Genomic DNA, 27,737 nt, shown 5'->3' with positions numbered 1-27,737 from the left:
TGTGCTGGACATAGACTCTTTATTGGATGGATGGTGCAGAAATGTAAGTTACAATAATGACATACAACATACAGTATGTGTCATTCCACAAATAGGGCACCTTTAGGGTAGTGTAATTGTTTCCCCATCTCAAGAGGTCAAATTAATAAAAATGACTATAAAAGTGAAAATTGACAAGGTTGACTGACAGGTTTGTCGATTTCATCTTAAATCATCCATAGCTCCCCTTGTGACAGTGTGTAACTGAAAGTAATCAGAAGTTTGTTGTGGTGAGGAGCAATTAAATACAAGCTTAAAGGTCCTATGCAGCCATTTTTAACTCATTATCAAATCACTCTTATTATGGTGGTGATTTGACAAAATTACAATCATGGTCTTGAATTGGATTCGCATTTTTCTGGTCTCGGTCTTGACTCGGTCTCACCGCCCATCCAGTCTTGGTCTTGAATCGTTCTCGCTTTAAGTGGTCTCGAACACAACACTGCTATATTTACAAAAGTATGGACAGCTCTTCAAATTTGTGGATTCGGCTATTTCAGCCACAGCCGTTGCTGACAGGTGTACAAAACCGAGCACACCGCCATGCAATCTCCATAGACAAACATTGACTTACTGAAGAGCTCAGTGACTTTCAAAGTGGCACCGTCATAGGATGCCACCTTTCCAACAAGTCAGTTGGTCAAATTTCTGCCCTGCTAGAGCTGCCCAGGTCAACTGTAAGTGCAGTTATTGTGACGTGGAAACATCTAGGAGCAACAACGGCTAAGTCGCAATGTGGTAGGTCACACAAGCTCATAGAATGGGACTGCCGAGTGCGGAGGTACGTGGCGTGTAAAAATAATCACTCACTATCGATTTCCAAACTGCCTCTGGAAGCAACGTCAGCAACTGTTTGTCGGGAAATGGGTTTATGGCCGAGCAGCCGCACACAAGCCTAAGATCACCATCACCTGTACAGTTTGGTGGATGAGGAATAATGGTCTGGGGCTGTTTTTCATGGTTCACGCTAGGCCCCATAGTTGCAGTGAAGATAAATCGTAATTCTACAGCATACAATGACATTCTAGATGATTCTGTGCTTCCAACTTTGTGGCAACAGTTTGGGGAAGGTCCTTTCCTGTTCCAGCATGACAATGCCCCAGTGCACAAAGTGAGGTCCAAGCAGAAATGGTTTGTTGAGATCGGTGTGGAAGAACTTGACTGGCCTGCACAGAGCCCTGACCTCAACCCCATCGAACACCTTTGGGATGAATTGGAGCGCAGACTGCGATTCAGGCCACTTTAGGTAATGTCGTGCAAGTTAGAACGTAGATGTATGTGATCCAACTGTTAAATGGAATGTTTTATCAAAATGTACACACATAATGTATGAGGGACATAAAAGGCACTCTATTGGTGGAACGACACTGTATGAGATACAGGTGAGACAGGTGATACTGCTCAGTGAGTGAGGCATACCATCAAGACTAAAACACTTAATAACTTGAAACATTCAATGGTTTTAAACCTTTGTGTCTGTGGTAGTATTGCGTTCTAATGACAGTCAGACTGATAGACATAACTGCTCTTCCAGCTGTTTTGTCTGATGTATGTATGCTACACTGGCCATGGCAGCATACAGTTGATATAAATTCAAAATAGTCCATTTTATTTCAAATGCTCACTATTTGTCAACTTTGCTGTACTCCGAACTATATGTAAAAGGTAGCAACTACATTGCTTAGCTTTCAGCTGGTGTGTATTCTGTGTGTGTGTGTGTGCTTGTGTTTGTGCTTATATAAGTGTGTGTATTCATGTCTATGCATGTGAGTGTGTCTATGGTCTATTTCTTGGACGGGGGCACCTCCTTGCCCTTGTTGCTGAGTTTGCTCATGACCTGTGTGATGTCCACAGGGCCACTGGTGGCCATCCTGGCTCTCTCCTCCTGCTCCAGCTGGCGGATGATGATGGGACTGATGCTGGGTCGACGCTTCCTCGCATTGGCCTCCAACTGGGGCACACTGGAAAAGGGATGGGGGGGGGGGGGGTGTTGAGGAGGGGGAGAGAGAGTTATATATGTCCTTACAATTACACACTAATTATCTCTTAGAGAGAGAGGGGAAAGAGGTGTTGGGGGAGATACCGTAAAACTTTAGTTAATAGCCTGTGAGTTTATTTGTAATACGTGCCTCGAGGCAGGCTTCAATTTGAGCCAGGCATCTATTTCCTTAATGCACACAGTTTTTGCTCATTTGCATATTTAATTGTTTAATTTCAGCATTTCAATACATTTTTTCATTTCCTGCACTAATGTATTATCGTTTACACACTGTGTCATATTTTGTTTGTCTTAGTATGCCTCAAATAAAAAATAATAACTTTTCCTTGACAGAATAATTATTCTCATCTTTGACTGCGCATTTTCGACAGTTATTACTTTTCACCACTAGAGGGTGATCGGCCAATATCTGGGGTAAGGAATCCAGAAGTTGTTGACTGTTTTTGTGCTTTCCAGTTAGCAAGCAGATCTCAGCTGTTAGCAGCCAATGGCTAGTATTTTCTTACTGGCAATAAAAACAGATGTTTACATAATTGTCATTACTGAATTATTTAATGTAACAAATGAAACATTAAGCCTCATAAACAATTCATGGTAATTAATGGAAACCCCAAACAATTCATTTAGACCCAGCGTTAATTTGAAACAGGCGGCTATTTGAAACTCTGCGTTTAACTGAAGTTTTACAGTAGTCACACCAGTGCAGACAATATGTTCCACTGTACTGATCACACTCTCTCACTCACACATAGCACTGACCTGAACATGTGTTGGTCAGGACAGATGGCCCTCTTCTGAGTGTCCTTAAACACTGGAGACTTCAGGTACCGCCCAAAAGAGTCCTATAACACACACACACACACACACACACACACACACACACACACACATACACACACACACACACACACACACACACACTTAGATACCTTCTGTACAAGAATTGAAAGTTTTACTCCAAAATAAGTCACATCATTGCAGCCATGTTACATCATGGCAGCCATTTTGTGTATGATTTTCCAGTTACAGCAGACAGAGGGCCTGTAGTATTAGTGTGGTGAAACTGACCTTCTTCATTAGCATGAAGATGTGTGTCTGAGCTGCATCCAGTACGTATCTGTGAGGGTGTTTCAACCCTTTAACAGTCACCTCCATGGTCTTCCCATCAATGTTGATCCACCACGCGTCAGGAAAGTCCTAACCAGAGACATGGTTAATGTGTGTGTGTGTGCTGGTATTACGGTTCACCACTGTACTAACCTGTCACACACTGAAGGTCTATAGGTTCACCACTGTACTAACCTGTCACACACTGAAGGTCTATAGGTTCACCACTGTACTAACCTGTCACACACTGAAGTCCTATAGGTTCACCACTGTTTCTAACCTGTCACACACTGAAGGTCTATAGGTTCACCACTGAAGACCTATAGGTTCACCACTGTACTAACCTGTCACACACTGAAGGCCTATAGGTTCACCACTGTACTAACCTGTCACACACTGAAGGCCTATAGGTTCACACACTGAAGGTCTATAGGTTCACCACTGTTCTAACCTGTCACACACTGAAGGCCTGTAGGTTCACCGCTGTACTAACCTGTCACACACTGAAGACCTACAAGTTCACCACTGTACTAACCTGTCACACACTGAAGACCTATAAGTTCACCACTGTCCTAACCTGTCACACACTGAAGACCTATAGGTTCACCACTGTACTAACCTGTCACACACTGAAGACCTATAAGTTCACCACTGTACTAACCTGTCACACTGAAGGCCTATAGGTTCACCACTGTACTAACCTGTCACACACTGAAGGCCTATAGGTTCACCACTGTACTAACCTGTCACACACTGAAGACCTATAAGTTCACCACTGTACTAACCTGTCACACACTGAAGACCTATAAGTTCACCACTGTCCTAACCTGTCACACACTGAAGACCTATAGGTTCACCACTGTACTAACCTGTCACACACTGAAGGTCTATAGGTTCACCACAGAGCAAACATGTCTATAATAGATTTAAAGACTGTTCAGATAATGTATTAATGTCTCAAAAAAGGAGTATATTCTGTATATTTGGCCTGGCGAAGTGGTTTTATGCGCTGACTGAATGGAAGCTGATAAGTTTTACTCCGCTGGTCTCGGCTGGTCTCGGGAAGAAATTACGAGTGCTCACTGTCCGAGACCGACTCAAGACCGAGTCCAAAAGTATCCGACACGGAGACAAGACCGAGACACTCAATATGTGGTCTCGAGACCTGACTCAAGACCAGTCACGAGTACTACAACACTGCTGTGTTGTATGTTCATCCTGTCTGCAAACTAAACCTATGGGGCGATAAAACTTGTACTTGAACTTGCGTTGCACATAGACAGATATATTATCAGAAACACTATTCCTGTACTGTGACTGCTGACAGGTGAATATATCTCCAGGTGAGATGATGTGTTTCTCTGCAGGGAGGAGCTCTGGCCTTTCACTCCGACTGGACAGACAGGCTACTAACGAAGCATCATGGGTAGAGAGTGATGCATCCTGGGTAGTCTCATGGGGGGCAGTGGGGTTGGGGGACTAGCTTATTCCTGTCTTATACCAATCACAAACCAAAACAACATGACCTCAAATCATATCAAATCATACCGTGCACATGACTTAATGTTTTGTCTGTCCGTAGCCAGGGACCGTCAGTGCAATGGACAACATATGGTAGACCCAAACACAGAGGTGGTAACAGCTCAGCGTGTGGGGTTATGGTTCTCTTTACTTGTAGACCTGCTGGGCCTTGTCATTCATGGTAGCGGCTGTTCCCCACTTCAGATCCTCACATGCCTCCCAGAACGCCAGGTTCTCACCTGTCAATAAATCAATCCATTAACTAATTAATCAACCAGCCAGTCAAACTTTAGTTGTATTATGTCAATCCCCTAAAAGAACCAGCAGAGGCACCTTGAAAAGACCCAGACTGTTGGGTGTCAAATGGGACAGGTACATGCCTGCCTAAAATCATGTAAAACATTTTTCATAGTTTTTTTATTTAAGCATGTTAGTCTCGTTGGGATAAGATTACATTTTTCAAGAAATGGACGAAGACATAATATCATAACACCATTGTTGCAATGTTTTCCCAATGTTGCCGTAACGCTGTAGCAACGTACCACTGAACTCCTTCTTGAGGAAGAGTCTGAAGTCATCTCTGCCTCGAGGGTCAGAGAGCAGCTCCCCAAAACTGAAGGTCCACCTCTCCACACGCATCTTAGTAGGAATTCCCACACTGACACACACACACACATATGAACGTCCACGTTTTGACATCAGTTCAAATAATACATTCTACAACGACAGGTAGGACAGGGATAGTAAGCTGGACAGTTAGGGATCAGACTCACTTCGCCATGTTGAGAAACCAGTAGGTGACATCATCAGTTACCCAGGGGTTGCTAGGGAGACAGGGGGCTAGGAAAGGGTCGTGCTTATTATAGGTGACAGAGTACTTCACAAGACTGGAGAAAAGAGAAAACAAACACAAAAAACTACTGCTATGTTGGAGAGAATGGAGAATTATGCTTTTTAGCACCTAGTTGATCACCATTAATCGCATGGTGATCTTAATCGCATGGTGATCGTATAGGATTTCAGCTTTTAACCCTAGGTGTGATGGATTGTCAAACGTGGTGACATCTAAACTATAGTGACATACGCTCCGATAGACACAGATGACTTGACCCTCGGCCTCATGATGGACTGCTGCGTAAAAATCATCTACAGGAAACAGGGGAAAAGGAATATTCATCAACACAGCCAAAAGGAAGGAGGAACTGTTCATATGTACATTTAGGGTAAATGTTATATGCTAATTATTTTAGGATGTTAAAAGTTGTTCCTCACAATTCTTCTGATGAAGTCTGAAGTTTGTTTCTGGGAAATAAAACAATGATTTGGTAATGTATAACAGCAGAATGGACAGCTGCAGTAAACTTTGCATTTATTGTGCGCGTCTGTCTGTGTAGAAGTATTCTTCAAAGTTACGACTGTAAGAGAGGCATTGAAGAAAACCTACAGACAGAAAAAGAGAGGGGGGGAAATAATATTGATGAATTCAAACAGAAATAAAACTAAATCTGTGATGTGATTGGCTAACAGAGGGAACAGGTGTGATGTGATTGGTTAACAGAGACTACAGTAATGGGAAAGGGGGGGGGGGGCAGGAAGAGGGGTATGTACCTGTATTTAGTGTCAGATTACCAAGGTAGAAATCTTCTTATCAAATATAAGCAGATTGAATACCACCTTGTCCTTGCTAGGTCACACAGACAATGATACTGTGGCTACAATATACCCCCACATGAGCAGGCTAATCCATACACGCATACACACACAAACAGCGGGACTAACCTGTTACCTCCTCTGTGTTGGGGTCTACCATGCGTTCAAGTCCGTAGTCCATTGCACTGACGGTCCCTGGCTACAGACAGACAGACAAAACATTAAGTAATGTGCAAGGTATGATTCGATATTTTCATGTTTTGGTTTGTGATTGATATCAGACAGAGGAATAAGCTAGCCCCCCCCCCCCCCCCCCCCCCCCCCGCCCCATGAGACTACCCAGGATGCATCACTCTCTACCCATGATGCTTCGTTAGTAGCCTGTCTATCCAGTCGTGAAAGGCCAGAGCTCCTCCCTGCAGAGAAACACATCATCTCACCTGGAGATATATTCACCTGTCAGCAGTCACAGTACAGGAATAGTGTTTCTGATAATATATCTGTCTACATGGAACGCAGGTTCAAGTTTTATCGCCCCCTAGTGACCTTGTGTGTAATTAAACACATGCAGCATTTCTTCTGTCATTACTTGTTGCCCTAGAAGACTAAATATCCCTTGCTCATCAGAAAATGGCATACATCGATAGAGTTAATACTTCAAATCGATCTTTAAAGTTCTCTCTTTCATCTCTGCTTCTCTTGCATAGCAAAGATGTTAAGGGACCCGGGAGAAAATGCAATAACTCAACCATTTTTTGGGGACCAAACAACATCAGTTTTACTGGTTTTAAGGGAATTAAAACGACTTCGGCTTGGATGCATATTTTATGTGGTTGAAATACTATCGGCCTTTATGACGCTGATAAAGATAGCGCCTTTACAGACGGTCCCTATCGCGCACTCACATTCTCTCAAGATGCTGAAAGAAAGAAATCCTATTTCTCCACTCCTGTTCCCGAGTCAAAAATGTACATTTGGTGTATCATTTTACTGCAAGAAATGCTTAATTCTGCAGTAGTTAATATTACATTAGAGGTTATAGAACTACAGTCAGCGTCCAGATTTCAGTTACTATTCCATTTAACCCATCTGAACACCACATTTCCCTTGACGTGCCCCGTCTTGTGACTGTCAAATTTGTACAGCACCTCACAATCATCACACATAACATCTTTCGTAAACATTAGGCTACTGTACTGGCCCTCCCTTCTCTTTATTTTCAGCTCTCCATTTCAAAGCATTTTTCTTATTTAATTCAACTCCGATATTGTACTTTTTGCCTCAGTGGATCAACGTTAACTTATTCTGCCCAAGATCCCAAAAGCATTCGGAAATTGGCGTGTATTTGGTGCACTACAGTTAGGACCTAAAGCTTAGGCTTTCACACTAACGTCAGATAAAAAAAATCATTAAAGAAAAACCTCAATGTAGCCTATAGATATTATTTGCAAAATAATTATATATTTATCACATTTTAAAGCATTGTTTTCTCTTTATTCAACCTGCCCGCCACCCTCCCGCACTTAATCCACACAATATTTCATGACCCTAAACCTGCAGATATAAACGCGGAGGCATTGGGTTATGAGTCAACACACACATCACTAGTGTGTGTCTCTCACCGGAGGTCTGTGTACCACCCAGTAGGCTCTCTCCTGGCAGTCAAACACCACGCGATCCGGCTTTTTCCTCTCCTTCCCCGCCCTGCACACAGACACACACAAAACAGTCACATTTTCCAAGTACCGTTACACAGTCCGTCTGTGGATGAATGTATGACAGTGTAGTCTATTTCTGCCAGACTAACCTGTACTGTTCTTTAGCCTGCATCACAATGAAGTCCCACTTATGATTCATCCACTTGTGAAGACTGTTATACTGCACCTGAAGACAACAGAGTAGTGTGTTACTACTTCTACATTAGATAGATGTGTGTGCCTGCATGCACGTGTGAATGTCTCTCACCTGTTCATACAGCGCCAGTATTCCTTTCTTGCGGATGTTTCTCTTAGCCAGGTATATTGCTGAGAAATAAACATGATTTTTATTTTATTTTGTAATTTTTTTGACTTAAACTTATTTGTCCGAAAACTTTAACTCTGTTTTGTAGATGTACCCAAATGCCACTAACATGGTGCCCAGAGCCCACGCCTCTACACAGACAGAGAGAGGGGGAAGAAGAAGAGAAAGGGAGAGAAAAAGAGAAAAGGGGTGGGTGTTCAGGAACCATAATACTAGACAGCTCTGTGTGTGTGTGTGTGTGTGTGTCTGTGTGTGTGTGTGTGTGTGTGTGTGTGTGTGTGTGTGTGTGTGTGTGTGTGTGTGTGTGTGTGTGTGTGTGTGTGTGTGTGTGTGTGTGTGTGTGTGTGTGTGTGTGTGTGTGTGTGTGTGTGTGTGTGTGAAGCGTGTGTGTGCGTCTGAGAAGAAAGCTCTTTTACCTTCTGCCTCTATACTGTAGCAGTTTGTTAGCCATGCCACAATGTCCTCACCTGGAAAAGGTGACAACAAACAGCTATTGTGATGTTATATCACATGTATGACATCAAGACTCATTGATTTAACTGTCACGTGTGCTAACTCTCCGGCCTCGAGGTCACCAGTCTGCTTCCCCAGTTGTCATTGTATCTGTATTTGTTTCATGTCAGTGCGCTGTCGGTGTTACGTGTTTGTTTCATTTATTAAATGTATTCCCTCCCTGAACTTGCTTCCCGACTCTCAGTGCACATCGTTACAGTAACTCTGAAATCAAAAGAGGCAGTGGAGAGGAGAGAGGGGTGATATATAAATGCCGGTCGCCTGCCTCAGAGAAACAACTGCTGTGACAGTGAATATGAGAGGAGAGGAGAGGAGGAGACGGCTATTATTTTATTAAATGTTATTAAATTTCTCTATAGGGATACTGGAAATTATTCCAGTAAGCTATTTAATTAAAGTGAGAATGCCCTCGAAGCCACTTTTTGGAGGATATATTGGCATGCGTGTTAGGCCCAAGACGAAGTCGAGCACTGGCAAACTGTGCCAATATATCCTTCAAACACCGGCTGTGTGGCCATTATCACTTTTATACAACAGGTTACCAACATATTCAAATAATGATTGACATACAGCATTTTCATTAAAAACATTATTTTAATTCTTCCAAGAGATAGTCCCGGCCCACCCGTTGTATAATCTATGCTACGCTATTCTATGTTTTACCAATCCCAGACGACATGCTGTTACAGTGTCTGTAATCAAGGATGATTTTATAAGAAACGGACAAAGCTGAAGTTGTATAATTAAAACTCAGTAGGTATACAGTAGGTTCTTTAGCCATCTCTCTCTCATCTTTCTCTCCTTACTGCTCTTCCTCCTACTCTCACTACCTCCCTGTCTCCCTATGTCCCCCCCCTCTCTCCTTCTCGACCAGAGGTTGTCAAGGCGATATAATCTTGAGCTCAAGACTTGGGAAAAAAGGTCCCGGGGTCTGTAGGTGTTACCTAACCTTTGGCAGCCACTATCTGAGAGTATTTTTCTGTTTGCTTCTTTGTGTGTGTTTACCTGTGATAGCGTGAGGTATAGTAGTGATAACCAGTCTCTGGGGTTGTGACTTGACTCCAGTCTTTGGATCCTGCATCTCCAGCATCACAGACTCCACCTTGCAGACAGCAGGAAAACAGTTCATAAAGACAACAGACATTCACCACTACAGAGGCGGGTCACTGAGACAACGGGTTGTCGAGAAAACAGGTTACCATGACAATAGGACAGGAAGTCAACAGGATACTATGATAATGAGACAGGTCAGATCCATATGCATAGAATTACATCTATAGAATCCTATTACTTTTAAATAGAACTATTACTATTAAAGGGACATTTCACCCTGGGGGAATCCAGTCTCGTTTTCATCATGTCTGGGGCATTTCTTGGACAGTGAGATGTGTTTCACACATAATTGCCCAAAAGGAAGGCAGGTCAGGGCTTCACGCACTGGATGATACACCTTATGATGGCTTCCAGTAATATTGATGGAGGGAGCACATGTCAGCGGAATCAGATTCTGTACCACTTACATCAAAATACAGAACAATACACAGTTTAACCACCCCGCTAATTGTATTAATCAGGGGGTTTGTTTGTAGTGATTGAGTAGGGAAACAGTTGTGGGAAAGGTTCTGACAGGTGGGTGTGTCTCTTAAAAGGAACTACAATGGACCTTGTACAAACTGGAAACCGCATATCCTGGCTACAAGGCCCTCCCTTTGGCAAATCAGATCATGACTCCATTCTGCTCCTCCCTTCCCATAGGCAGAAACTCAACCAAGATGTACCCATGCTAAGGTCTATTCAACGCTGGTCTGACCAATCGGAATCCATGCGTCAAGATCGTTTTGATCAGGCGGACAGGGATATGTTCCGGGTTGCCTCTGAGAATAACATTGACTTATACACTGACACAGTGACTGAGTTCATCAGGAAGTATATAGGGGATGTTGTTCCCACTGTGACGATTAAAACCTATCCAAACCAAAAACCGTGGATAGATGGCAGGATTCACGCAAAACTGAAAGAGTGAACCACTGCATTTTACCATGGCATGGTGACTTGGAATATGGTCGAATACAAACAATCCAGTTATTCACTCCATAAGGCAGGCAAAATGTCAGTACAGAGACAAAGTGGAGTTTGCATACCGCCACAATAGATCCACAGATCGCCGTTGCATTGTACACTGCCCTATCCCATCTGGACAAGAGGAATACCTATGTAAGAATGCTGTTCATTGACTACAGCTCAGCCTTCAACGCCATAGTACCCTCCAAAATCATCATTAACTTGGGGCCCTGGGTCTGAACCACGCCCTGTGTTGTGTAACTGGGTCCTGGACTTCCTGACGGGTCATCCCAGGTGGTCAAGGTAGGCAACAACACCTCCACTACGGTAATCCTCAACACAGGGACCCCACAAGGGTGCGTGCTCAGCCCCCTCCTGTACTCCCTGTTCACCCATGACCATGTGGCCACACACACCTCCAACTCAATCATCAGGTTTGCAGACGATACAACAATGGTAGGCCGGATTACCAACAACAACAAGACAGAGGTGAGGGCCCTGGTGGAGTGGTGCCAGGAAAATAACCTCTACCTCAACGTCAACAAAACGAAGGAGCTGATCATGGACTTCAGTTGACAGCAGAGGGAGCATGCTTCCATCCGTGCCTCTTCAACCTCAGGAAGGTGAAGAAATAAAGACCCTTACAAACTTTTACAGATGCACCATTTGGAGCATCCTGTCGGGCTGTATCACCGACCTGGTACGGCAACTGCACCGCAGGGCTCTCCATAGGGTGGTATGGTCCGCCCAACACATCCCCTGGGGCACACTGCCTGCCCTCCAGGACATCTACAGCACCCGGTGTCACAGAAAGGCCAAGAAGATCATTAAGGACCTCAGCCACCCGAGCCACGGCCTGTTCACCCCGCTATCATCTAGAAGGCGAGGTCAGTACAGGTGCATCAAAGCTGGGACCAAGACAGAAAAACAGCTTCTCTCACAAGGCCATCAAACTATTAAATAGCCATCACTAGCCAGCCTACCCCCAGTACCCTGCCCTGAACTTAGTCATTGTCACTAGCCGGCTACCACCCAGCGATTCAACCCTTCACCTTAGAGGCTGCTGCCCTATGTACATAGACATGGAACACTGGTCACTTCAATATAGTTTACATATTGTTTTACCCAGTTCATATGTATACTGTATTCTAGTCAAGGCCATCCTATTCAACTATTGCTGCACATATACTATTATATCCTAAGTATTCTTCAGATATACAATATATTCTATCCACATACTGTCCATAATGGCTGTATATCCCATCACATATATGCATACATACATACATACATACATACATACATACATACATACATACATACATACATACATACATACATACATACATACATACATACATACATACATACATACATACATACATACATACATACATACACACACACACACACACACATACATACATACATACATACATACATACATACATACATACATACATACATACATACATACATACATACATACATACATACATACATACATACATACATACATACATACATACATATATTCAGTATCAGTCAAAAGTTTGGACACACCTACTCATTCAAGGGTTTTTCTTTATTTTAGTATTTTCTACATTGTAAAAAAATTGTGAAGACATCAAAACTATGATATAACACATATGGAATCAGGTAGTAACCAAAAAAGTTTTGCCGGCCTTCAACTTCGTCTCGTGCCAAACACCCGTGCCGATATATCCTCCAAACACCGGCTTCTCGGGAACTATCACTTAATTGTACTCCGGACTCCGACACTGCTCAACCTAACATACAGTTGAAGTCGGAGGTTAACATACACCTAAGCCAAATCCATTTAAACTCAGTTTTTCACAATTCCTGACATTTAATTCTAGTAAAAATTTCCAGTCTTAGGTCGTTTAGGATCATCACTTTATTTTAAGATTGTGAAATGTCAGAATAATAGTCCCATGGTGTTTAATAGTCCCTAATAGTCCCATGGTGTTTAATAGTCCCTAATAGTCCCATGGTGTTTAATAGTCCCTAATAGTCCCATGGTGTTTAATAGTCCCTAATAGTCCCATGGTGTTTAATAGTCCCTAATAGTCCCATGGTGTTTAATAGTCCCTAATAGTACCATGGTGTTTAATCGTCCCTAATAGTCCCATGGTGTTTAATAGTCCCTAATAGTCCCATGGTGTTTAATAGTCCCTAATAGTCCCATGGTGTTTAATAGTCCCTAATAGTCCCATGGTGTTTATACTTGCGTACTATTGTTTGTACAGATGAACGTGGTACCTTCAGGAGTTTGGAAATTGCTCCCAAGGATGAACCAGAGTTTTAATGACTCCAACCTAAGTGTATGTAAACTTCCGACTTCAACTGTATCTATATTTCTTAATTCCATTCTTTTACTTTTAGATTTCTATGTATTGTTGTGTATTGGTAGATATTACTCCACTGCTAGGAACACAAGCATTTCGCTAAACCCGCAATAAAACATCTACTAAATATGTGTATGCGTCTAATACAATTTTATTTTATTTGCTGGTTGCAAGGACACACCCAAGAAACACTCACATCATACCACATCCCCAAGTCAACTCATGTTTGGTTTATGTCATGGCCGCCAGCATTTCTTGAGGAGCAAGCCAGAAAACGAGGCCAAATCAGCGGGTGCAGTTCCCCTTTAAATTACACAGAGAACCCAGTTTTAGTAGCCTGTTGGTAACAGAAGCTGGCACAACAAGCATGGTCCCGGCTGGGAATGCAACAAGAGTTTGTCCTGTCCAGTACGGTTAGTACAAATGGGTTGGATTATCTGCTGGCTGCTGGAGGTGCTAATACTAATCACACAATACTCGGTGACCTCATCACTGAGTAGCAATACAATGGTAGAGAGAACACAGTGTCAATCAAAGCCAAAGCTACAGTACAAGTTTGTGAAATGCTGTTCACGGAAGTAATGTACTTACACTTCGCACATTGAGGATAGGTGATCTCATTTTACGGCATAGGCTAGCTCTCTCACACTCTTATTGACACCTGTGAAACAACTAAACATGACTAGCTGGTTAACTGTAAATATAGACAGGCTTTCCTGGGAATTATGTTTTGTGATATGTGGCAAACAAATCCATAAGAGCTGAGTTTTAAAAAATGGCTGTAGGAGAATATGGCATGTAATGATTTTTTGTTGTTGTAATCATTATGTATTATTATCATATAGGTGCACTGGGTCGACAACCCGGATAATAATACAAAACATCAGACTCCACTGCCCAGCGTGTGATGAACGAATAGTCGATATATATTTTGATGACTAAATATAGCAACACACTGTAGCCTAGATGTCTGCATCTGCCCTGTAGCATAACGATCTCTGATTGGGCTAACCTACCTACCTTTTTGAGACATGCCATCCTCGTTCGGAACCTCTGTCCATGATCCCGTACGTTTCTGATGGTCATGTTGTCTGCCTTCCTCCCCTATTATTCACTATGATAACGGCTACACTCTGAATGAATGTAGCCTAATATTTCTCCAGCCAAAGGGAAGACGCTAGATGCGAAGGAATACGCGAGTAGGTTATCAATACAATGACCAGCATGCATCGATAGGGATGGAGAGGGAGATCGTATTAGCCAATCGGGGCACGGTTCTATATTCCCACCAGTGAACCACCTGTCTGTCTGCCATAGCCTGCTATATGAAGTAAGGTAACCGATATGCTCTGCATTTATGCAACTGTGTGGTGTGACCACCAGGTGGGGACATTGGATCATACACCTCAGAGCCTAAATGATTCATGATCAAGTCATGATTGTAATTTGACAGTGTTGAATTGTTCTGTTAAATGTTAAATTAGGGCTTTGATGTGATGTGAATAATAAGGTATTTCAATGTTATAATTTTAGGAACAGCTATTTTGTTTAATTTGGTCAACTTTGGTAAAAAAAAAAAAGTGGTCTAAATGAGGATGTAAAAAAGTTTTTTCAGGGCAAAATGAAAAGAATAATCACATGGTTAAGTGATGAAATTAATGTATTAATTTTGCTTTGCAAGAAAGGCATTATATGCTAGATTTGTAGACTGTACTGTCATCCAAAGCACACTTTTTGGTTATATAAAAGACAGGGGCTTGCCCAAAGGCTTGGTCCTGTGTGTGTGTGTGTGTGTGTGTGTGTGAACATTAACACAGGCAGCCCAATACAGCGGTGTAATCATTAATCGAAACATTTTCAATAATTTCAAGTAGATCCCTCCACATTTCGTTCCGTTTGCTTCCGTTACTAAACGCTTTGCAACAGAATCTACGTAATAAATACATCCCTGATATTTTTCCACGTATTGGTATTTTGTTAAATCAGATCAGCTCTTTCTACAACAATTGGGTAAAAGATCAGAATTGAGCTGCCTGTGTAAACGCAGCCAGTGTGTACTTACATAGAAATCATTATATTGCTATGGTGTAGAGTAGACAGTAGCGTTCCCGCGCTCCTCACATGAACGCGCAAACTCTCTCCCGTGTATCGATGAAGCTGGTTGAAACATGGCGGACTTCCTGCCGACCCGATCCGTACTAAATCACTACTTCCCCGCTTGCCTGCTTACCAACACCGAGGTGGAACAGCTGAGGAAATCTAAGGCGATTGACAAAAGTATTTCCCGGGACAAAACCTACGTGAAACGACTAGTGAAGATACTTTTACTGGGCGCGGGCGAGAGCGGCAAGTCCACTTTCCTCAAACAGATGAGGATTATCCACGGGCAGGACTTCGACCAGCAAGCTCGAGAAGAGTTCCGGGCAATAATTTACAGCAATGTTATCAAAGGTAACTAGGGAGAAAGTCTACGGGACTTTATAAAAAAAAAAAGCTACATTAACATCCTTAACGTTCGTCTTTCGGGCCCGACTGTTGAAAACTTTTTGGCAAAGTTTCCATTATGTTTATAAGTGGAGCTGCTTTCCGAAGCAGATTAGCTAGCTAACTGTTACTGTATGGGGTTTAGCTTCAGAAATACAAATTCCCCGTTTAGTGGAGGAACGCCCGTGTTGGTGACTATGGAAGAGTGTGTGAGTATCGCCGTTTCTAATGTAAAAATGGAAATGTTTCTTATAACTGGCTAACTAAATCAGATATACTTGAGAAAATATGACTTCCTGCTGCCAGCTCTAAAATTCAACTCCTCTAACGTTATTCTTTGAGGGGTTTTTTCAGTTTCGTTTGAACAGTGGTGTAACATGCCTCCAGAGTGACCAAACTATCTAACTGTGGTTTATATCCTCGAAACATAAAGACTTCTTTTAAATCAGCCTTGTTGCTTTCTGATACTTGTCAGATAGTGTTGTGGGCCACAGACCCCTGTGTGTGTTTAACTCTAAACCCTATCTCTCCCCTTCAGGTGTGCGTGTGTTGGTAGATGCACGGGAGAAGCTTCAGATCCCCTGGGGTTCCTCTGACAACCAGGTGCACGGAGACAATGTGATGTCATTTGACACAAGATCTTCGATGATGGTGCACGGCCAGGTGGAGACGAGCGTGTTCCTCAAGTACCTGCCCTCCATCCAGGCCCTGTGGGCTGACGTTGCCATACAACACGCCTACGACAGACGCAGGGAGTTCCAGCTGGTCAGTACACTACACACGCATGCACAGATGCACACAGACTCATCAGGCCTCTGCAGACTGGCTGAAGTGAATGTGAAACTGAGTAGAGACCAGAGACTTGTGGCTGCTTCCTCCTTTGTCTCTCAATGGCTCTCTCTGCATGTGTGAGGTTGGTGTGTGTGTCGGATGCTCAAGCTGCACGTGCGTCAGTCTGTTAGCTGTGCCGACCTCAGCTCTCCTCTATTGACACCTGGTCTTTCCTAACACACACACTAGGGCTGCGAATTGCTAGGGACCTCACGATACAATATTATCAAGATACTTAGGTACTGCTGCGATATGTATTGAGGTTTTATCATGATTCTGTGTATTGCGAATCGGTACTGTAATTTTTTATTGTGTTCGATGTAATGCTCACTCTGTCTGCTGCAGAGGAACAAGGAAGAGCCATGAGAATTTTTGGGGTCATGGAAATAAATGGTGATAACATTCAGTCAAAGTTTGCGTACACAGATTTGCAGACGTTATCGCAGGTGGTGTGAAATGCTTGTGTTTCTAGCTCCAACAGTGCAGTAATACCTAGCAATACAAGCAATGCACACATAATCCAAAAAGTAAAAAGAAAGAAATTAAGAAATGTCGGAACGAATCGAATTAGCATCCCATATAGCACAGGTTGTCTCACCATAACATGGAGAACAAGCTATAGATAGAAAAATACTTGAGTATTGGTGAGCTGTTTGTTGGTGAGATCGAGTATGATTTGTGCAGGAATGCTGATCTGCTTACAGGCACTCAAAGCCCTGTACCGGCTGCATTCAACACTAACACTGACATAAAAGTGACATAGCAGAAATACAGCAGTGACAGCCAGATTTTACAGGATGCCAATGAGCTATATGTCAGTGTCAGGCCTGAAATTTCTTGATTTTTAGGGGCACGGCCATCAACACTCTCCTTGGTCAAATAGCCCTTACACAGCCTGGAGGTGTGTTTTGGGTCATTGTTTTGTTGAAAAACAAATGATAGTCCCACTAAGGGCAAACCAGATGCGATGGCATATTACTGCAGAATGCTGTGGTAGCCTTGCTGAATTCTAAATAAATCACTGACAGTGTTACCAGCAAAGCACCATCACACCACCTCCTCCATGCTTCATGGTGGGAACCACACATGCAGAGATCATCCGTTCACCTAATCTGTGTCTCACAAAGACACTGCGGTTGGAACCAAAAATCTCATATTTGGACTCATTAATGTCCATTGCTCGTGTTTCTTGGGCCAAACAAGTTTCTTATTATTATTGGTGTCCTTTAATAGTGGTTTCTTTGCAGCAATTTGACCATGAAGTCTCCTCTGAACAGTTCTGTTCTGTCTGTTTCTTGAACTCTGATGCTTTTATTTGGGCAGCTTCTGAGGTGCAGTTAATAAATAATAAATCCTCTGCAACAGAGGTAACTTTTTTTTACCTTTGTTTAACTAGGCAAGTCAGTTAAGAACAAATTCTTATGTACAATGATGATCTACCGGGGAACAGTGGGTTAACTGTCTTGTTCAGGGGCAGAACGACTGATGTTTACCTTGTCAGCTCAGGGATTCGATCTAGCGATCTTTTGGTTACTGGCCCAATGCTCTAACCACTAAGCTACCTGCCGCCATAAGTCTGGGTCTTCCTTTCCTGTGTCGGTCCTCATGAGTCAGTTTCATCATAGCGTTTGATGGTTTTTGCGACTGCACTTGAAGAAACTTTCAAAGTTCTTGAAATTGTCCTCATTGACTGGCCTTCATGTCTTAAAGTAATGGACTGTCATTTCTCTTTGCTTATTTGAGCTCTTCTTGCCATAATATGGACTTGGTCTTTTACCAAATAGGGCTATTTTCTGTATACCACCCCTACCTTATCACGGCACAACGGATTGGTTCAAACGCGTTAAAAAGGAAAGAAATTCCACATTTAACAAGGCAGACCGGTTAATTGAAATGCATTCCAGGTGACTACCTCAGGAAGCTGATTGAGAGAATGCCAAGTGTGCCAAGCTGTCATCAATGCAAAGGGTGGCTACTTTGAAGAATCTCAAATATAAAATATATTTTGGTTACTATGTGATTCCATGTGTAATTTCATATTTTTGATGTCTTCACTATTATTCTACATTGTAGAATAATAGTAAAAATAAAGAAAAGTTCTTGAATCTGTAGGTGTGTCAACTTTTGACTGGTTATATATTGTTTTCCCCAAACCCTACCAAATCAAATTTTATTGGTCACATTCACGTTTACCAGATGTTATTGCGGGTGTAGCGAAATGCTTGTAAGGTTGCTTAGGAGCTAGAAGCAGAGCTTCCCTATCTGTCGGCGCCATCTTGCTAAGGGCCACCCCTCCCCTAATTGGAGTAAACAACACTTAGGCTTCTACTTCCATCTTATTCATAGTATATCAATTTTACAATAGTTATTTTTGATTTGTTTTTAGTCCCATCCAGCTACTTTCAACCCCTCCCATCTATTTCTGAACATCATCCAGTTTTGATTTGTTTGCCATATATATATTTCAACTGTGCTGTGATGTTTCACAAAAGTTCTGAACCTTTCTATTCACATAGTTTCTAAAGATTGTCAATTAAAGAAACATTTTTGCTAAGAGTTATTATATTATTGATCAATTTGACTCACTTTTTTAATCGCCCAGCAGAGTTGGCTTAAATGTTGGAATTCTTCAGCCATTCCTGTGACCAAAAACAAGCTACATTCGTTGCAAGAATTTTGTATAATAATTTTAAAGTTTAAAAACTCAAGTTTTGAATACAGTGTCGTTTTGTGTATCAGTTCATAAACCATATGCCATGGAATCGGTACATCGAAAATCTCTTCCCAACTCTATTGCTATAGGGCACAGCTGTCAATACTTTTTTTTATTTAACCTTTTTATTTAAATAGGCAAGTCGGTTAAGAACAAATTCTTATTTACAATGACGGCCTACCAAAAGGACAAAACACACATCACGACAAGAGATACACTTTATGACAATGAGGCATGTCTTACTGTGTTCCGACCATCGGAGTGTAAGGGGATTCTTTTATAAAAACTTCCTCATTTGTCAGACACAATGACAGCCACAGACACAATCCTAGTCATATTAAACCCATGCTAGTTGTTGCATTTTTAGACCTTTTCTAAATTTCGAAAGGATATTTTCATCTCGCAATTGCGGTGCGCTTTGGAGATTTGGAGAGTAATGTTTTCCCGCTAATAGCATTTTGGAACATTCACGCTTATAGTTTACTGCCGTTTTGCGCATTCCTGTGCTCATAATGTGAAGAAATAGCCTACTATTTTAACATTTAACAACAGCTAAATGTTCTGATGGATTACAAAAATTATGGGGCATTACGATCACACAAGGGTGCATCGACAGCCGGGAAGTCAGTCTGAGATGTAACAATTTGTGTTTATAACTCTGTGTGTGGGTGTGTGTCAGGGTTAACGTCAGCCGGTAATAGCAGGCTTTTGGCCAATTTTTTTAAATAAATGGAAATCTGATCAATAAAACTGCCGCCAGCCAATTGTCCAGGAAAGAAAAAAAAATCCCTTTGCTAAATAATGTTTTTTAACCTATTCATTGATTGAAATACCAGTCGATGGAAATGCATTTGACTGGTCATATGCTTATCGGTCTATAGGTTAATTTTTGTAGTGCACTGCATATCGAGGTTATGAGCGGAAATCTGTCAGGACCGCGTGAGAGCTCCTGCTGCTGTTGCTACAGCTTCTCAAACAGCTCATTCGTTTGCTGCTGGAGTGAAACGTGATTTTTATAACCCCAATCATTGTGTAACAATTCTAAATGCAATTGTGTGTTAAGTTTTGATAGCCACGATTTTAAAAGCGCTAAAAACAACAAAACATTTCAACTGGTAATTAAAGCCTGCTTCCCATTCAAGTGGCTGTATGCAGGCTTCAGTGCATCACACCACTTTGCAATGAGCTGGAGGCAGTATGTATTTTGGAAACATACAGTATACTTAATTGTTTGAAGCCTGAATGTTTTACGTCATATTATGAGGCATGTCTTACCTTGCTTCAAAGTCAAACCCGACCATAGAAACATGGAGGCAATTATTTTATAAAGACTTCCATATGCCATTGAAACCAGTAGCCTATTTCTCTCATTTGTTTTCAAATAAACTTTCTTTCATTGTCCAGTAGCCAAAGCCGCAATCCATGCTTATTTCTGCATCTTTAGATCTCACCTCTATCTTAATTTCTAACTGATTTTCATCACTGTCCTTGGATACAGCTGACATGAATAATGCGCTTTTGACAAGTGTTTTCCTGCTAATTGCATTATGGAACCAACATTCGCACGTTGCGTATTGCCTAGGGTGCCTTGCCTAGGGTGCGTTGCCTAGTGTGCCCTGCCTTGTGCACATTGCTGCGCTTTATGTGGAGAAATAATAGTTTATCAACATTTTAAGCAAAACTTTCTGGTCTATTACATCAGATTCATTGCATTATTTTTTATTTTTTTAAAGAGTCATAATTCATGCAACCTATCATCCCAGAGTCTGTTTGGAATTGGCTATTTCTTTCTCGCACAGTACGACAAGCTGACCAATGGAATAGGTCAAATTTTCTGCTATGGGCAATAGATTGACATAGTGACTAGTGATTTTGCTGTTTGTTACTTGTCTTGGCACAGGAAAAGTAAATAACTTCTAACATCTTCAAAGTACGCATCGGAATTCGGTAAGGACACACGCCATTGCATCCTCGACTTGCATGTTCTGTTAAGATGAATAGGTCTAGCCATAATCTAAATGTGATTTCTGTCACCCTGAGTACTGTGGGTGGGTGCCCTAATCAGGTTACGCACCCAATGCATATGGGTCCGGTAAATTTCTCAAATGTCCATTAAATTAAAATGCTGCCGATCAAATGTTTGTCACCACATTTTCCTAACGGGAATTCTGGTGTGTGTTTACAGTAAGAAGGGAGGCAGGATCTGTTACAGAAAAAAACAAGTCGTGTGCCTAGGTTTCACTTTTGGGTTGTAGCTGAGGCCATCTGTCTAATGATATACTGGTTCCAGTAGCACAGCGCCTGTGTGTATGTTTATCAGTGTGTGTGTGTATAGTGTAGGCCGTCATTGCAAATAAGAATTTGTTCTCAACTGACTTGCCTAGTTTAATTTAAAAAATAAAGAATTCTGCCTGTATGGACAGACACTTGAGCTCTGGTTTGATCAACTCTACATACTCTGTAATCTTAGCCTACCGCACACAGACAGACGCAGACAGGTTTTTCAGGCCAGGTGAGTTGTAAAGGTAAAAGGCCTTTAGTGTTATTATCGAATGTGTACAGTAAAACACACACACACAGTTGTGATCTAATCATCACAAAGACACAAGAATAGATCGTTTTTTAAATTTACATTTCTGTAGCTTTCAGGGGTAGAGTGAGTACATGCTCAAACACACACACTCAGACTGGAATGTAAGCCAGTCTTGGCTGTGCAGGCTCGTGTTTGGGCACGCCCCACTTACTGAGAAACAACACCAGACCAGGAGGACAGGGTGGAAAACACACCCACACTCCGTTACACATCACACACACATACAGGCACACGAATGCTCACTTCACATGGATGCACTACAGGGGTTGGCAACTTGAGGCCATTCCACTACAAGGGGTTGGTATCATGTGGCCAACCTGGTTTTTTGGGGGGGTGGGGGTTTGGTCCAAAAACACTGTAAAATTACCAGGAATTCAGCTACCGATTTGTTTAATTGAGGAAATCTATTCCCAAGTTTTCCCACAAATAAAAATAGACCTAATGTGAGCATATTTGATTCTGAGTTTGTACATACAGTGTATTCAGACCCCTTGACCTTTTCCACATTTTGTAGCCTTATTCTAAAATAAATAAATAAAATATAAAAAAATCTCATCAATCTACACACACTACCCCATAATGACAAAGCCAAAACAGGTTTTTAGAAGTTTGTGCAAATGTATAAAACCCAATACCTTATTCACATAAGTATTCAGATCCTTTGCTATGAGACTCGAAATTGAGCTAAGTTGTGTCCTGTTTACATCATTCTTGATGTTTCTACAACTTGATTGGAGTCCACCTGGGGAAATTCAATTGATTGGACATGATTTAGAAAGGCACAGAACTGTCCCACAGTTGACAGTGCATGTCAGAGCAAAAACCAAGCCATGAGGTTGAAGGAATTGTCCGTAGAGCTCCAAGACAGGATTGTGTCGAGGCACAGATCTGGGAAAGGGCACCAAAAAATGTCTGCAGCATAGAAGGTCCTCAAGAAGACCGTGGCCAACATCATTCTTAAAAGAAAGAAGTTTGGAACCACCAAGACTCTTCCTAGAGCTGGCCGTCTGGCCAAACTGCGCAATCGGGGGTGACCAAGAACCCGATGGTCACTCTGACAAAGCTCTAGAGTTCCTCTGTGGAGATGGGAGAACCTTCCAGAAGCCAACCTTCTCTGCAGCACTCCACCAATCAGGCCTTTATGGTAAAGTGGCCAGACGGAAGCCACTCTTCAGTAAATGGCACATGACAGCCCGCTTGGAGTTTGCCAAAAGGCACCTAAAGACTCTCAGACCATGAGAAACAAGATTCTCTGGTCTGATGAAACCAAGATTGAACTCTTTGGCCTGAATGCCAAGCGTTACATCTGGAGGAAACCTTGCACCATCCCTACGATAAAGCATGGTGGTGGCAGCATCATGCTATGGGGATGTTTTCCGTGTCAGGATCAGGGGAAAGATGAATGGATCAAAATACAGAGAGATCCCTGATGACAACCTGCTCCAGAGCGTTCAGGACCTCAGACTGGGGTAAAGGTTCACCTTCCAACAGGACAATGACCCTAAGCACACAGCCAAGACAATGCAGGAGTGGTTTTGGGACAAGTCCCTGAATGTCCTTGAGTGGTCCAGGGCCTGGACTTGAACCTGATCTAACATTTCTGGAGAGATCTGAACATTTATGTGCAGCGACGCTCCCCATCCAACCTGACACAGCTTGAGAAAATCTGCAGAGAAGAATGGGAGAAACTCTCCAAATACAGGTGTGCCACGCTTGTAGCGTCATACCCAAGAAGACTTGAGGCTGTAATCGCTGCCAAAGGTGCTTCAACAAAGTACTGCGTAAAGGTCTGAATACTTATGTAAATGTGAGATTTCAGTTTTAATGTTTATATATTTGCTCAAATTTCTTGACCTGTTTTTGCTTTGTAGTTATGGGGTATAGTGTGTAGATTGATTGGGGGGGATTTAATCAATTTTAGAATACGGCTGTAACGTGACAAAATGTGGAAAAAGTGAAAGGGTCTGAATACTTTCCCAATGCACTGTATAACGTTTGTATGTGAAAACGACTTCTAAGACTCATACATTCAGTTGTTCCGAACACACTTGAGCTGAAGAGGGAGGCTCACTCTGCTGGTGCTAGTGCACGCGCAGATCAAATATACTTCTGGAACGCCGTTTTAGGGTGTTTTTAATGCCCTAATAATTTGAAAGATTGCTCAGAAAACCATGTTTTAATTGGTGTAGGTTTACTTTGATTTTTTTTTTACCTTTTGCCAATTCAAGATAAGCAGAGTAAGGTGTTTTATGTGACTATTGCATAATCTGCCTACTTCCATAATCAGTTTAATATCGAATTATTAGTATGCATGTAAACGTGCTCAATGAAATCAAAGTATGACATTGTTATTTTCAAACGTAATCAATATTTAGACTTTGTGGTCAATGTGGTTTTTCCAATTATTATAATTGAGTTCCGACCATTCGCTCCGACACAAATCGGCCCGCGGCTGAATCTAGTTGCCCTACCACTGTAGTACACTCACTCACTCACATGCAGCAGTTTTAGGCTGATGTGTGTACATAATCTGAGTATTAGAAGGATTGACAATGACGCTAAAACACATTTCTCTCCTCTCTCAGGGTGAGTCGGTTAAGTATTTCTTGGACAATGTGGAGAAGCTCGGGGAGCCGGTAAGTTTCTCTCCCTCGCCCTCTTTCCCTCCATAATTCACTCTGCCTCCTTAACATCCCCATCCTCTTCTCCTGTCTTCTACTCATCCCTCTCTCTCCTCCAGAGCTACATCCCTTCCCAGCATGACGTCCTGCTAGCCCGTAAGCCCACTAAGGGCATTCATGAGTATGACTTTGAGATCAAGAGTATTCCCTTCAAGATGGTGGACGTGGGAGGACAGCGCTCGGAAAGACGTCGGTGGTTTGAGTGTTTTGACTCTGTCACCTCCATACTGTTCCTAGTGTCTTCTTCAGAGTATGACCAGGTACACACACAGTGGACATGCACGCACACTGAACACGCTCACCACACACGCCCTCTGTTTCTCTCTCACTGACACACTACCTAATTTATTTATTTCATTTTTCTATCCCCTGTGTGTTCTAGGTCTTGATGGAGGACAGGCAGACCAACCGGCTGAGAGAGTCGTTGAACATCTTTGAGACGATTGTCAACAACCGAGTCTTCCTCTCAGTCTCCATCATCCTCTTCCTCAACAAGACTGACCTGCTGGAGGAGAAGGTCTGTACAGTCACATTCCCCGTAATCACAAACTCGTTTACCTAAGATAGTGATGCCTTGAGTAGATTGGACCCTGCTCGCATGAGTCCTCACTGAAGAAAATGGGCTCTTAGCTTTTCAGAGAGAAAAATATTGATGTCAAGTATTGTGATTGAGTCCAAACCAACCTTCTGATTGTACTGACATTCCATGTTATGTTCGGCTGATCCTTGTTCTCGGCAGGTCTTGAATGTTTCGCTAAGTAAATACTTCCCAGAGTACACGGGGCCGGACCACAGCCTGCCGGACGTCCAGAAGTTCCTAGTGGACTGTTTCCGGGAGAAGAGAAGAGACTTGACACAGAAGCCCCTCTACCACCACTTCACCACGGCCATCAACACAGAGAACATCCGCCTGGTGTTCCGAGATGTCAAGGATACTATCCTTCATGACAACCTCAAACAGCTGATGCTCCAGTGAACTATGACCTCCAGAGAGAACCTGAGCAAAACCAGCCTCCGAGATGGCCCCAGAGAGGACTTATTCTCCTGCCTAAAAGAGGACCTGATTGAGGACCTCTCACCTTTTAAAAGAGGACCTGCAATAAACCAGACTTTAAGAGGACTTGTTTGAGGACACCCATGCCTTGGGGAGGACCTTGACGTTCCACTTCTGTTTAGATGTTTTTATTTGGTTTTTACTGCCCTGTGGTGAGTGGATGGTCTATAGACTGCTCTGAAGTCAGTTTGGCTAGGGACATGATTGAATGCTGGATACTAAGCTCTGTACCTGGGTCAGTTTGATGTCTACGCTGATGCCTACCGTGCTGTCATAGCCCCTCTCCTGTCCACTGATCTGTGTGACTAACTGATGGAGAAACCATAACGCCTTCATACAACATCTTAATAACCCTTAATCACTGTGTGTGTGCGTGCATGTGTTCATCTGTACTGAGCTATGTGTATACCTGTCTAGCCTTAGGTATTTGCGTAAACTATCATTTAATCAATCATGTCCTTGATCACCTACATTCCAGTGTGTGTGTGTGTGTATACAGTTAAATGTCTGCCTTCCTATTCCCTGATGGTTAACTTGTAATTCTGCTGTAAGGACACACACACTTGCAGCAGGCAGGCGTGACTGTTAGCTAATATTGTTATCTCAGGGTTGTATGGAGACCATTGTATAAATGTCATTATTGTGTCTGTAGTCTATTGTCGAGACCCCTCAAATTCAAATCTGGCCCTTCATTGCTTTTGAAAATTTTCCCCTTCTAATCAGGGACTGGTTTAGACCTGGGACATCATGTGGGTGCAATTAATTATCAGGTAGAACAGAACCAGCAGTACTCCATACCTCGTAGGGTAATATTTGAATAACCCATGTCTATATTGGATACTCCAGGTTAAAGCTTTAGATTCTTAGTTAAATGTCTTCTGTGCGAACCTGTTCTTGTACGTATTCTTTAGGCACGAATTGGAAGAAACGGGCTGCAACGGGGAGGTACTATCTAAACTTGTCCAATAAGAAACTGCTGTTTTCTTTTTTTATGGCACAATGTTTTGAAACGTTTTGCCACAGTGTGCCCTAATGAATACAACCCAGAAGAGCAGATGGCTGTGTCTCAGACCCTGGGCTGCATTCATTTGGGGAGCAAATGTTATATAACCTTCAGGTAGAGCCATACATGCGTGTTAATTCCTATATGAACGTTCTATAACGCCTCCCTCTCCTCCCCTCCCATTGGTGCCCTTGTAAAGGGATGTGTGTTGCGTTAGACAGCCTCTCTGGCCATCTGTTTGATGTTTATAGTTGTACAGACTGACTCCAATTTATATTCTAGTTGAAATGTTTGTTTCTTTCCTGTCTATACTATAACCTGTGTTGTTGATGACCATAGTGTGTGTGTGTGTATATACTGTCCTAATGTGTATAGGTATGCTGACACTGTAAAATCTGCCACCTTTATAGTGCTGAATGACAGCTTGAGGCTAACTCCAGATCAGCGTTGTAACGTTTCTCTCCTGCTAAATCACACTGTGCCTTCACCGTATGTGTACAAGGATCAACTGTGATAGTTTTCCTCTAGCTACGGAGATGACGTGTCTGTCTTTCCACTGTCCCTCTCTGGCTCTGGCCTTGTACATACTGACATCTGATGCCTTAGTTGTAATATAAAACACTTGGTTTACTTTCATGTGTAAATGGTTGTTTAAAAAATGGGCAGATTATTCGCTGATTGCTGTTTCACACTTTGCCTTGTCATTGAACAGACTATGGACATGTTTCCTTTTTCTAACAATCAGCGTTCTTCCTTGTTTAATGCCACTTAAACCGTTAAAATAAAACCATATTTCTTTAACGAAGTGTGACTTGTCATTCATTCACACCATAGACTATAAAGTAGGGGTTCTCTTGTTCTGGACCAGAAGCCTCCACCGTGTGCATGCTTCAACTCCCCAAGGCCTGATTAGACTAAGGTTTCTCAAGTTCAGTTGAACTGAAGAGTTCCATCCTCTGACCAGGCTGCCTTAAAATGAAATCTAAAAAGGCATTACGTTCGATTGTTTTCCTACTGCTCTACACAACCTGCTCTACATTTCCAATCTGAATGAAGTATAGAAGTGTTTCTAAATGAATATGTGATGATGAGATCTT

At 42.3% G+C, this 27,737-nt stretch overlaps 1 protein-coding gene and 1 pseudogene across 2 annotated transcripts; one reads left to right on the top strand and one right to left on the bottom strand.

The window, feature by feature from the left end:
* On the bottom strand, positions 1–14,588 carry LOC109870069 (regulator of G-protein signaling 9-like; annotated as a pseudogene).
* LOC109870070 (guanine nucleotide-binding protein subunit alpha-13) lies at positions 13,466–27,272 on the top strand. 2 transcript variants are annotated; one of them, XM_020460391.2, is made up of 6 exons: positions 13,466–13,694; positions 16,304–16,530; positions 24,488–24,538; positions 24,643–24,843; positions 24,966–25,100; positions 25,323–27,272. In XM_020460391.2, exons 1-6 carry the CDS (start codon positions 13,649–13,651, stop codon positions 25,557–25,559), a joined length of 897 nt encoding a protein of 298 aa, XP_020315980.1. In that variant the 5' UTR covers positions 13,466–13,648; the 3' UTR covers positions 25,560–27,272. The 2 variants fall into 2 exon arrangements, with proteins under 2 accessions (XP_020315980.1, XP_020315979.1); XM_020460390.2 differs by lacking the exon at positions 13,466–13,694 and adding an exon at positions 15,300–15,732.
* Positions 27,273–27,737: the final 465 nt, after the last annotated feature.

The sequence above is a fragment of the Oncorhynchus kisutch genome, linkage group LG25 (genome assembly GCF_002021735.2).
Source record: "Oncorhynchus kisutch isolate 150728-3 linkage group LG25, Okis_V2, whole genome shotgun sequence".
In the NCBI taxonomy this organism is placed as follows: Eukaryota; Metazoa; Chordata; class Actinopteri; order Salmoniformes; family Salmonidae; genus Oncorhynchus; species Oncorhynchus kisutch.
Note: the sequence above shows the minus strand (reverse complement) of the source record. Positions and strands in the feature narration are given on the sequence as shown.